This window comes from Triturus cristatus, chromosome 1_2, assembly GCF_964204655.1.
Source record: "Triturus cristatus chromosome 1_2, aTriCri1.1, whole genome shotgun sequence".
NCBI lineage: Eukaryota > Metazoa > Chordata > Amphibia > Caudata > Salamandridae > Triturus > Triturus cristatus.
The window spans coordinates 963,367,745-963,380,713 of NC_140580.1; the positions used below are offsets into that span (position 1 = coordinate 963,367,745).

General features: G+C 40.8%; 1 protein-coding gene across 3 annotated transcripts in view; it reads left to right on the top strand.

The window, feature by feature from the left end:
* The window catches only part of LOC146868458 (uncharacterized), a 443,450-nt gene that overhangs the window by 293,661 nt on the left and 136,820 nt on the right, over positions 1-12,969 (top strand). For all 3 annotated transcript variants that reach the window (XM_085610211.1, XM_085610220.1, XM_085610226.1), the window contains one exon: positions 11,774-11,840. In XM_085610211.1, coding sequence (XP_085466337.1) covers positions 11,795-11,840 — 46 coding nt within the window. In that variant the 5' untranslated portion in view covers positions 11,774-11,794. The remainder of the gene's footprint in view (positions 1-11,773; positions 11,841-12,969) is intronic.

The following is a 12,969-nucleotide window of genomic DNA, read 5'->3' on the forward strand; positions in this document are numbered from 1 at the left end:
GTTCACCTGTAGGGTTTGGTTTTAACTTTCCTTTTGTTTGCTGAGGAAGGTTTCTTTTTCATCGGTAGAGCGAGGGTTGACCCAATTTCCTGGGGATGTGTTAGTTAGCTTTAAGTCTTTTCCGCTTGTGGCTTTTGCACCTTCATCAGGTGCTAGGTTTTTTTGTTAGGCTGGGAACTGACACATTGCAAAGCTGTTAGGTTAATTTAACAGTCCAAGAATGAGGGCAGAGAGACCTTTCACCTAAACTAATGCTTCACCAGGAACAACAGTTTGAGTCATAGGCAGTGATGCCAAGGTACCTCCTTCCCAACTCTGAGTAGAATTCACATCCACCCAAAAATATTATTATTATATTGTTATTTTGGATTTGATTTAGAAGCGTGTAATGGGAAGGACGCTTCCAAGAATCGTGCATGCGTGTTCTAAATCACAAACAAAATGGAGTAGTTATGAGTTTGGCAAAGTGGATTTGTTAGAAACAAAATGTTTAGCTAACATTTTAAAATATATTTTAATGTCACCAAATACAGCAGCATAACTTCACACACAGTCATGTCACAAAGTAAATCATCATATGCACCAAGTCTAAGCAGGTGTCACTCAGACTTTTTTGCCACTCTTCTACTTTTTTGCTGCTTTTTTTTTTTTTAAACAGACTTTTATGCTACATGGCTCACAGATAAGTCGTTATTGTTTTCTGCTTTTTCAGGATCTCTGCTTTGGTAGTTTGTGGGGGATAAAGCTCTCTTTCAATTTTCCTGACACAAAGCAAAACGTGAGCCGGTTGCGGATAGAGCTCTTTGGAATCACATCCATGCACCCCAATGTTCAAGGTTCAAACACGCCAGTCTGCACTCTTAAGTAGACTTTTCTCTCAATTACACGAAGCAGGATATCTAGAATCCTGCTGAAAAGTGGCTATATGGGTAAAATGGACCCTGTTCCACCAGAGGGTGGAATCTTCAATTTAGGGGCATGTTGGCTCTTCCATTCAAAACAAAAATTATTCAATTGATGAACATCGCTGTGTGATTCCCGCCTGGTCAATGCCTTTTATTGTTTAGACACCCGTGAGCCATCAGGTTGAGTAAGAACCACCTACTCTTCCAGTCTTCGTTCAAAGTATGACAATTTAAGGCACCTTTAGGGAGCAGTAATTCTAAGGGGCATCCATGTTTGACCCACCTTGCTACCGCCTCTGCCCCACTCAAAACATCTGCACCGTTCCTTACCATTCGGGGATGACTATGTTTAGTATGGGCTGTGTAAAACCCTAAAACGTTGAAAATTTGCATGGAATTTGACTACTCCTGTTTTTCTTCTGAATCTAATTTCCGTTCCTGCCAATGTCCCTCTTGAAATGGATCCCAAAATTCTCACCCTCCTTGGGGTCACTGAATGTGACCACCATAAATGGATACTCAAATGTCTGCTAGCCTTTCCAAACGTAGTGCTTTGTAATATCGACCCATTTACCAAGGCCGTAGATCTTATCAAAGATGCTCAGGCGAGTAAAAGTGTGCTTGCCCTAGAGGACATGAATGGAAGCTTCAAGATAACTTGTTTACCTAACAATGACAACGTGCCCTTTACACAGAACAAAGAAGGTTATTAAAATAACAATGTAAGAAGCAATACAGTAAAATACAGAATGTAGATAAAAGAAGAAAACAATGGAATGTTTTTTATGCGGTCGAATAATCACAAATGTAGAATAAAATACGAACAACTCAGAGGTGTAATGCAGTGAAGATGGTGCTATATAGTTATAAACGTAACCTTGTAAAGCAAATGAGAAGTGGTTACAGGGAGGCGAAGATTAAAAGCAAGCTGTGCAAGTGACAATAATCCTAAATATGTTGTGGAGAGAAAAATTGGATCATTCAGTAAGAAGCTCACCTTAGAATTAGGGGGAACAAATATATGTAATATATATATATATATATATATATATATATATATATATATATATATATATATATTTGTTCCCCCTAATTCTAAGGTGAGCTTCTTACTGAATGATCCAATTTTTCTCTCCACAACATATTTAGGATTATTGTCACTTGCACAGCTTGCTTTTAATCTTCGCCTCCCTGTAACCACTTCTCATTTGCTTTACAAGGTTACGTTTATAATATATATATATTTTCAAAGTTTCCCCCGGACTGAGACCGCACTCCAACACCAGGTAGGTGCAACCTTTTATTTCACAGCCTGCAGCTTCCAATCCCCTTGTACTGCCCTCGGCCTTACGCGTTTCAAAGCGTTAAGCTTCTCTTCAGAGGCCCGTGTCAGCAGTCCTTTAAACACCATACCATCATCCCCTGCGTGATTTAAGAATTTATTGGCTTCCGGTGATCACTGATGACATATGTGTCTTTATGAAAAATAAATATTTGTAATATATGTATAGCTAAAGATTAATGGAAGAAGACATGGGTAAATAAGTGTCTAAATACAGTGATGTAATATCTGACGTCATCAGCAGAGGATTGCGGTCGCGTGAGTTATAGTTGCCTGCACTAACTATAACGGGGGAATTTCATTGTTTTTTTACGAGTGAAATGTCCAGCTAACTATAACATGTGTGAAACCTATGGTTTTTTAAGTGAATATATATATATATATATATATATATATATATATATATATATGTGTGATCATGACGGGGAAACCTGGTCGAAATGCGTCATGCTGCGGAAAATACAATAAAGCACGGAATTGAAAGAAAATACGATGTGGTCCCTACCTGATTTGCAGAGGAAGAGCATTTCCTTTCAGGATTGTGGTGTGTGTGTATATATATTCACTGAAAAAACCATAGGTTTCACACATGTTATAGTTAGCTGAACATTTTACTGATAAAAAACCAATGAAATTCCCCCGTTATAGTTAGTGCAGGCAACTATAACTCACGCGACCGCAATCCTCTGCTGATGCTAATACTGTATTTAGACACTTATTTGCCCATGTCTTCTTCCATTAAATTTTAGCTATACATATATAACAAAAATAAAAGAATCCCTTTCACAACGAAGCGCATAATATGTCCTCCATGTGCGCACGGTGCGCACGGCACCGTACGCGTACGGTAAGCTTACCGTAAGCGCACGGTAAGCGCACCGTAAGCTGCCACAGATATATATATTGATTTAAATGCTATTTTCTCAGGATCTACTGAACAGATTTACACCAAACCTACAAAAGGCACTTCCTTGACCTGTAGACTACCTCTCTGCCAAATTTCAAGTAACTCTGTTCAGCCGTTCGGGCTGTAGCTGTGTCTAAAGGTCCTATGGAAAAATGCATGGGAAAAACGCGTTTTGGGACCCCCCTTTTTTCTCAGCCCCCGCTTGACGAATCCCCCCGAGACTTTCAGGGTAGGAGCGGAGCGGAGCGCCCCACCTATTTTGAAAATTTCGCGAGGATTCGTCAACCGGCGCCAAAGTTATTCCAAATAGAATGTTGCGGATTTCCTATGGAAACACGGTCCTAACTATAACTATCTACTGGCGACCGCCAGTAGATAATGTATATATGTATATATATGTGTATGTATATATATGTATGTGTATGTATGTATATGTATATGTATTTGTATATATATGGCAGCGGTGATGTTGTGGGACCCAAGGACTGTTTATTGGGATTGATTTGCAATGGTTACTGCGAGTGGAATTAGAAGCATTACAGAATCGCCACCGTGAGTAAAATACCACCTTTGAAATTGGATAGTCTTGTCCTTAAATTGAACTGTTCTCGAGCTGGAAGCTTGCTGCTCTCGGGAATGTGCCATGAGGATGGTTTACAAAAAATCTGGTGAGCGATAGTGTTTTTAAGAACTCTACACAAATTAGCAGAGATGTGTCATTTGGGATTTTAAATAAAAGATTATGATGCATCAATGGACCGCCCGTAAATGAACTTTAGTCCAGTTCGGGTTTTCCACATTATGGAATGAGGCACGATGGGACATTTCGAATAGAAATAAATTGTAAAGCACAAGTTTAAAAGCACAGATAGCAAGTCGCCTTGTGAAGATGGAATGTATGGGGCTTACTATGTAGCGCTGTTTCTTTGTAAAGTTTTGTCTTTAAATTGTGCAAAAATATCATTAGTGTTCCAACGAGCATGTGAAATACCAGGGGCGTAATAGTGGAGTGCATCTTCTATTTTTAATATGTGTAAGCTTTAAAAAAAAGCTCCCAGTTTGGCGCACTTTACGTCGAGAAAGGCAGCGTGACTGCCGAAACGCGTCCCTCCTGTGTTCCACCATGTAACTGATGCAAATCCTGAAATAAACGGGAGCAAAACCCACAACACGAGTGCAGGCTCCTTATCAGAAGAAGGTTGGGGAGAATGTTTTCCATATTTCAAGCGCTAGTGGTAGCGCTTTTTCGATGCACCACCAGCGTTCAGGCAGCACGCCAGCTTTTACTGCATGTGATACTGGTATTTGTATATATATGTATATATATATATGTATATATATGTGTGTATATATATGTATGTATGTATATATGTATATTTGAAGATAGAGAGCGAGAGGGATTTTAATTCTCATATATGTCTATTCTGTTCCCATGATTGAAGTAAGTTTGCAGTTAGGAGTGCGCTGACATCAGAAGACTCTTGTCTCTAAGCTCATGTGACTTTGTTGTATGAGATGGGAGGAAGTTAGAGTAACAGTGGACAAGGTGATTGGTAGCATTTCATTGGATGGGAAAAGTGCTTTCATTTTTGGGCCGGCCATGACCCTATGCAAGCATTGAATGGACTGATAAATTCCTGTGCACCTGTAGAATCCTTTGACTGAGTAATAAAGGAAACTATACTCGATGAAGAAAACTAGGAGACAGAGCTGTAAACATTAGAGATCTTGCAATCAGTGTCTTTCAAGGGCTAACAGTGTTTAAGATCGCTGGACAGTTTTGTAGGATATGAGTGAATCCCTCAAAGAACTACACCATTTGAGAGGTCTCGGAGATTGAATGAAATTAACACATAACGTATAGTATGTTAATAAAAGTAAAAATAAAATGCAGTTCAAAAAATGCGAGAAGACTCATTTCTTGTTGCTCTAAGGCCCCGGATGCCCGTTACATTTTAGTAGTGGCTGTGGGCAAATTCTCCATTTCAAGAAATGGTAGCCAATTTAAATCTCTTAAGGGCCTTCGTGGAGAATATCGCAAATTTATATTCACATTTCCTGTTCTTTTAATAGTTTAAATAAACGAATTTGATAAAAACCAAATATGTTATCTTTGGGTGAAATTGATCCTGCTAAAGATCCTGTGGCGGCTGCTGACCGCACGTATACTGCATTCAAACCTTTGACTGTAGATCAAGCCAGACTGTGCAATCTCCTGAATTAATTGGACAACAGTGGTCTCGGGCATAGGTGCACCTTTAGATTTGCTGTGTCGTTTACGTTCTAATCTAGGGGTTTGTGTAATCGGCTGAACACAGCTGCCCACTTCTTCCCAGAAGTAGGTGTGTTTATGCCGTTCCTTTCTGCGTTAATATCGCAGGCACCAAATGGGCTTGTGATTGAACTGGATCCGCTGGTTTCCTAATCCAGATTAAATGGTTTACAAATTAAAATCATTAGATTAAAGTGTTAGTGTTTTGCAATTGCAGATATCGCTGGAGTATGAACAAATGGCTAACAATGGCTAACTATTATGTTATTAATTGTTTAAAAAAATATATAATTTATATGTTTATTTTTTTCATTCCTGGGCTTTCTGATATCCTCTAGATTTCACTGTACTTTTCAGTAGAATCACAGTGAATGCTTTGCCCCGATTTCACTTGAAGTTAGGAATTTTTCACATCCTGCCTTAAATGAAGGGCTATGAGGCAGATGCTCAGTTCTACGTATGCATGCAAAATACTTATTGTAGAAGAAGGATAAGGTTTAGGATGGACACTTGATTTCCTACAGTGTAACTCACTTGGAGCTTTCAGCGATGAGTCGGAATTTCAACTTTTGAATGGATTGCCTGAAAACATATTTCTTTATGCATGAAAAAGCCCTATGCAATATTGGTCTACCCTCCACTCTTTTGCTCATTATGCCCAAGTGGGGTTCGGGAGACTTGTAAATTCTTTCTTAGGACATCTCTAAAGGCTATTCCATACATTCCTGCTTCCCCCATTCCCATATTTGATACTTTTTTTATGTGAATGAGTAATTCAAGAATTTGGGAAAGGAAATGAAAGAAAACTTAGGGGTTTTACCTTCTTCCTATCAGTATCTTGAAATAGCACGTAAAGAGGAAGCTACTGTCCCTTTAATGCTATTTTATGTGATGCATTTGTTGAAGGATCTGTTCAATTTGCATAAACTAAGTAACACTCTTTAAAATATTGCACTGATTAATTTAGACATGACTGACTAATATCTCCTCGACATGTATGTGCTTAGAGAGATGTGTACAGTCTTACACGGATGTTGTCACTTAATCAGTGAAAAGACCTATGGTATCTGTGAGTGGCTTATATTAGATAAATTCATCATGTAAGCATGCAGAAACCCTCCACCCATCCCGTGTGCCCACCAGGTAGCTTTTCACAAAACCAAGAGGTCTCAAGTTATTCCCTCTCAAGTGTTAATGGCTCACCCATAAGTTATGTTTTTTCTTTTTATCATATTCCTGCATGTATAAATGAAAACAGTACCTTATATAACACAAGTACTGGCAAAGTAAATAGGTTTGGCTTGCATTTTCAGCTATAAGCTGCTCCTGTTGCCCTACATAAAGCCGCCGGTCTGCTGAATTTGTAGTTCAGCAGTGGCATGGCAGCAGCAATATGGGAGCGGCCAAGTGTGCTGAAGCTTATCAGTAGCCCAGCACCTGAATGTAGTTGATAGGGATGCCCAAGCATCATTTATATTTGAGACAAAGAATCAAATGTGACAAAATATGTGATGATTGAGTGTACTTTAAAATGTCAGAGTCCCTTATAGGAGGCAGAATATTACAGCCAATAGCAGAACATGAGGGATGTAAACCCTTGGGGGCTGATTCAAAATGCATTTGAGTTTGCCTTATAGCAGTGTTTAAAGGGGACTGACCAAAACAAGCCAGGAATTACAAGCGGCTGCTCCAAAGCTCCCTGTGTTTTGTAAACAATAGCTTTTGCACACAGTTGCACTCTCAAGCCAGACCAAAAAAACTTCTAGATGAACTACCTAATGAGAGCCATTTGAGGTCTCTGCAAATTGGTGAGGACCTAAGACGACCCCCTTCTTGGACGGGTCCATGCTATCTGGTGGAACACAAACTTCACGAGTCTTCACACCTCCGCTCTGTATATTAGACGTCTGCATGGAAAGTCCATGTGCACACTGGTGAATGCTAAGAAAGTGAGATCATTAGGTTGAAAACCTGTTCCCTCAGGGAGCTGCAAATTCCAGGTTTGTCTTCTGGAAGACCGCCCTTCACCCTTGAGGTGAGCCCCATTGAGACAGATAAAAAAAAGAACATTTCACTATTTATTGAGTTCTTCATACATACAAGCAAGAACTACTGATTTTGGGACATTGCAGAATTGCGGCCACAGCAATAAAAATTCGGCTGCTTAGCAACTAGACTGCACATCCTTGAACCTTTAAACAATTACAATCATCTACAGTCAATTTATTGTGTACTCTCCACCATGTATTTAGTCATTATTAATTGGATTACTATGATTGTTAATACTGTTATGAGTAGCAACGTTATTTTATAAATATCACTAGTGGCAGTCCTTGTAAGTAAGTAAATTTGTTTATTTCGGGAACTAGCCGATAAAACATGACAAACAATATATAAAACATCACACAGAGATGAATTACTATAGAATGAATGTTTCTGCTTAAAAACAACCAGCATTAAAAGTCAACATTTGCAGCAATAGATTGGAATTAAAAACAACTTTAAAAAGTAACAGCAGCAAGTAGATGGCTCCTGAGGATTAAAAGAAAAAAAGGTGCACATGGCATAGCACCCAACTCCACCCTACATTTGTACAAGTGATTAGCAGCAAGAAGATGAGCCATAGAAATGGTATATAAAATATTCAGAACATACTGCCCAACCGTTTCCTGAATAACCACACTGCGTATAAATATCATCTAAGGCCAAATACAAAAAGCTGACTGGTGTCGGACCGTGAAATTCGAGAAGCCTCCTTATAATGTCTCACATCAGTGAGATGCAGAAGTGGCTTGATCAGGACCGCCTCGGTCTGTCATACGCAGGTCAGAAAAATAGCACATCTTAAACATCCTCAGTTTTGTGGATACTAAGTACACATGCGGATGATTTCCAACTATTTGTGGATTTATTAACTAACAATGTACCCGTCCTAAATATAATAAACTATGTGCGAGCCAGGGACAGTTGCATCAAGTCCATATACAATTCCTTTGCAGGTATTGGCTTAAGGGACAGGACATTATCAGCCATATCCCCCGCTTTGGCCTTATGGTGGTATCCGATGATCTTACTATTCCAGAAAGTGTTTTTATGGAGACCTTGGCACCAGAGTTGATTGAAGAGGTGTAATTCCAATTAACACTCCGGCCTAACTCTTTGAGATGGAATTTGACGTACGCAAACCAAGGTGGGAGGCATGTTTTACCCAGGTTCAGATTTCCTCAACTGTAGCCTACCGTAATGGAGTTCAGGGGTGGACCACAGCCTAACCCAGTATAAAAGAGTTTTCATAGCTGCCATATCACCAAGCCTTTTTAGGCCAGTATCGAAGAATAGGAGGGTCATAGGGGTACCCTGTGGTAGACTGAACAACGATCTCATGAAGCCATTTTCCTTGGAGATTAAACCTAATGTCTTCGAACCCCCAAATTTCTGCCCTATACACTGCTGCAGCCTGAGCTTTTGCCCTGTAAACACCAATCATCAGAGAAACAGATTTGGGGGTGGTCACCTTAAACCTCTTTGCAATTGCTGATGTGAAATGTAAGTGTTAGTTCACTTATGTTGATATGGGATTTCTATATTGTACATTTATCAATCCTAATCCCCAAATAATCAAATTTCTCCACCACTTTGCAGATTAGACTCCTTCATTGAGAACTCACCCCCGCAACATCTGTGGGGTTTGAATTCCATTATCTTAGTTTTTAGCTTATTCACCTCCAGGCCACGAATGTTGCAGAATTCAGTGAATTTATTCAGCAGATTTTGGAGCCCAGATGGTGTTTGTGAGAGCAGAAGGGTATCATCTGCGAAAAGCAGCTCAGGGATGGAACTCCCTCATAACTTTGGGGAATCATGAATACAGTCACATAAGTATTTAACCACATTGTTAATGTATAGTGAAAACAGTGTAGGCTTCAGCACGCACCCTTGGCATACTCTCTGGTCTACTGATATAGTCAGTCAGTTCACACCCATCCCCCCTCTGACTTGAGCAAAGGTATTCTCATGTAGTCTTATGAGTATAACTAATAATGCATGGTCTGTACTCATTGAGAGCTATAGTGGACCTCCGATGCTGCCTGGGGAAAAATCAAAGGCTGCCCTGAGTTCCACGAAATCCATGTATAGATGGTCCTTGGAGAGCCTAAGGTATTTAGAAACGATAAGATCAAAGCAAAAGATTTCATCTGTAATGCTCACCTTGCTTCAAAAGCCTGCCTGAAATGGGGACAAAATGGAGGCCTTATCAATCCACCCAGTAGCCAAAGAGTTGCCAACAAAAAAACCTCCTTGAGGTTGTCAATGAGACTGATGGGCCGATAATTACCAACAGCATTTCTGTCACTCTTTTTATAATCTGGGATTATCTCATCGCCTCACCAGGAGTCTGGGATTTATCCACCCGCCAATATCCCATTAGAGAGTGCATTTATGTAGGGGCCCTATATAGAGGGCCCAGAACAAAACAAGTCACCAGGGACTTTGTCAGGGCACGATGCCTTCCCAGACTACATAGCCTGGATGGCCTCAAGTGTTTCTTTGAGTGTAAAGCTATTTGGCTTCTCAGTGGTGACATTTACCAAGCCAAGCACTTTTTGCCTTGGGTGTGACAGCCCCTGTACAGGTTTGGGCATAGATGTTAGAGAAGTAATCCAGCCACCATTGTGTGTAAGTATGCCTGAATTTCTGGTAATCATTGTTTTCATTGCCGCAACCATGGCTAACCAGTTGGAGTCTATCCAACTCTGTTTAGTGGATGCAGTAATTTGTATGCACTTTACACGGGCTTCAGAAATTGCCTCTCGGGATCCCTTTTTAACAGCTTCAATAAATTGCCCCTTTGCTTGACGACATTCCTTAGAGAACCAGGTGGGCGACTGCTGGAGGGACCCCTTTTTACAACTTAGACTCAGTGCAAAGGAACTGCAAGCCATTAAATAAATCATCATGGTGGTCTAACAGAAAGGAAATGTCAAGAAGATACTCAGTGAGTGGTTTAAAAATGGCAGTAAAAGTATCCAAAGTTTCTGGACCATTTATTGGATTTTCTGTTATTGCCCAGAGTTACAATCATGTCTGACTTGGTTCCTGGGGCAGTACAATTCCCTAGCAAATTTCCATCCAGCGTAAGCCTAAGTGCAACATGGTCACTGTCTGATCCAGTTAAAGTTTCTAAGTCAATTGCCACATGCCAGAGGTCAAAGTCTAAGACAACATAATCAATTCTGCTTTGTGAGGCGCATCGGAGAAATGTATAAGCGCAATGTGTATCAGACAGAAACCTCCCGTTACATGCCCTCGCGCCATAGTTCAGGACAATTGACAGAAGCTGAGTGGCAGAAACTAGTGTACTTTCAGATATCAAGAGGCTGCTCCAAAGCTCACTGGAAGTGCTTTGTAAACAATAGGTTTTGTACACAGTTGCACTCTCAAGCCAGACCTAAAAAACTTCTAGAGGACATACTCTCACCTGATAAGAGCAATTTGAGATTTCTACAAATTGGTGAGGACCTAAGACGACCCCCTTCTTGGACGGGCCCATGCTATCTGGTAGGACACAAACCTCACGAGTCCTCACAACTCCGCTCTTTATATAAGACGTCTGCGTGGAAAGTCCACGTGCACACTGGTGAAAGGTTTTAAATTGGACCATTAGGCTGAAAGCTTGCTCCCTCGGAGAGCTGCATGTTTCAGGTTTGCCTTCTGGCAGACCCAGCCTTTCATCCTTTTAGGGCTGAGATGAGTACCGTTGAGAGAGATAACAAATGAGCATGTTGCTACTTCTCTAGTTCCTCGTGCAGACATGCAAGAACTACTGATGTTCAGCACATATGAAAATTGAGGCACAGGAATAAAAATGTGGTTTCTTAGCAACTAGACCGCACGTCCTTGCACCTATAAACAATTAAAATCATCTTCAGTCAATGTATTGTGTACTCTCCACCATGTATTGTCATCATTAATTGGATTACTGTCATTGTTAATAATGTTATGAGTAGTAACATTACTGCATAAATATCACTAGTGGTTTCCGTTTTGAAAGGGTCCTTGTACTTATTGAACTCTTCCTCACACAGGCACACACAGGGGTCCCTCCCTCTGCTCCCCCCCCCCTCCTCAACCCCACTATTATCCTGCATTGGTATGAGCAAACACTGTGTGGGTGGGAACCCATCCCCGCAATGCACTGTGGTCTGTCTTCACAAGTGGCATTTATCACCTGCTGCAAAGAGTGGGAGTCCAGCTGCCCACACACCGCCTTGTCTTCTTTTCTTGTATGTCGTATGCTTTTGGGGTCAGAAGTCTTGTTTACCGCTTTTCTTTTCTTTTGATGGCAGGTTTAACTGAAGTTAACAACCATGGCCTTCAACAAGAGGTTTGCTGGGATGCACATCCGAGACCAAGGTAATTAAGTTCACAGCGTGCACATAAACATTCAGATGCACGATGCACGTCCATGACGTTGTGTCAAGGTCAATGACGTGATAACTGCGACACGGTAAAGATTTGCTGAAAAGAAGCAATCACCGAATAAGAATGCTCGAACAGTCACAATGAGCTAGCAGCAATTGCATTATAATGGGGACTCACTGACAGTGCCCTGCAGACATGTGATTCCTCTTAGTGCATAGTCACTAAGTAGTGAGATGTGCTAACATCAATGACATGCTAACATCCACAACCCGCTAACTAGTAACACCAACAGTGATATAGTGGCAACACCAACGATGCACTAACAAGGCAACACAACCAGTGGTGGTGAGCTAACTCCAGCAACATATCCATTGGACACACTAGCGGTGAAAACAATAGGTTACCCAGGGCACACTAATAGTGATAACTCAGTAACATAACACTAACAGTGATAAAGCGGCAACACCAAAGATGCACTAACAAGGCAACACAACCAGTGGTGGTGAGCTAACTCCAGCGACATATTCATTGGACACACTAGCAGTGAAAGCAATATGTCACCAAGGGCACACTAATAGTGATAACTCAGTAACATAACACTAACAGTGATAAAACGGCAACACCAAAGATGCACTAACAAGGCAACACAACCAGTGGTGGTGAGCTAACTCCAGCGACATATTCATTGGACACACTAGCAGTGAAAACAATATGTTACCAAGGGCACACTAATAGTGAGAACTCAGTAACAGAACACTAACAGTGCTGAAGCGGTAACACCAATGATGCTGATGAGCTATCACCAAAGACACACTGAGACACACTAGCTGTGTGAGAAATGAGAATGTGTGCCAACAGCAAGTATATGCCATCAGAAACAAACCAAGAGTGGCAACCATCAATGTGTAACACTAATGATATTGTACTGAAAGTCTGTGCTGGGAATCCGATGTCCATAGGCCTATAGAAGAGCCCATGTTGAAGATCGACTCTTACCTTTTCATATACCTTATATTTTTTAACGCACATTTTTAAAGATCATTTTGCAATGGCTGGAATTTTACCATCTCCTGCTACTCTAGGTTTTTAACCTGGACCGGTAGGATGATCTGAGTGGTCC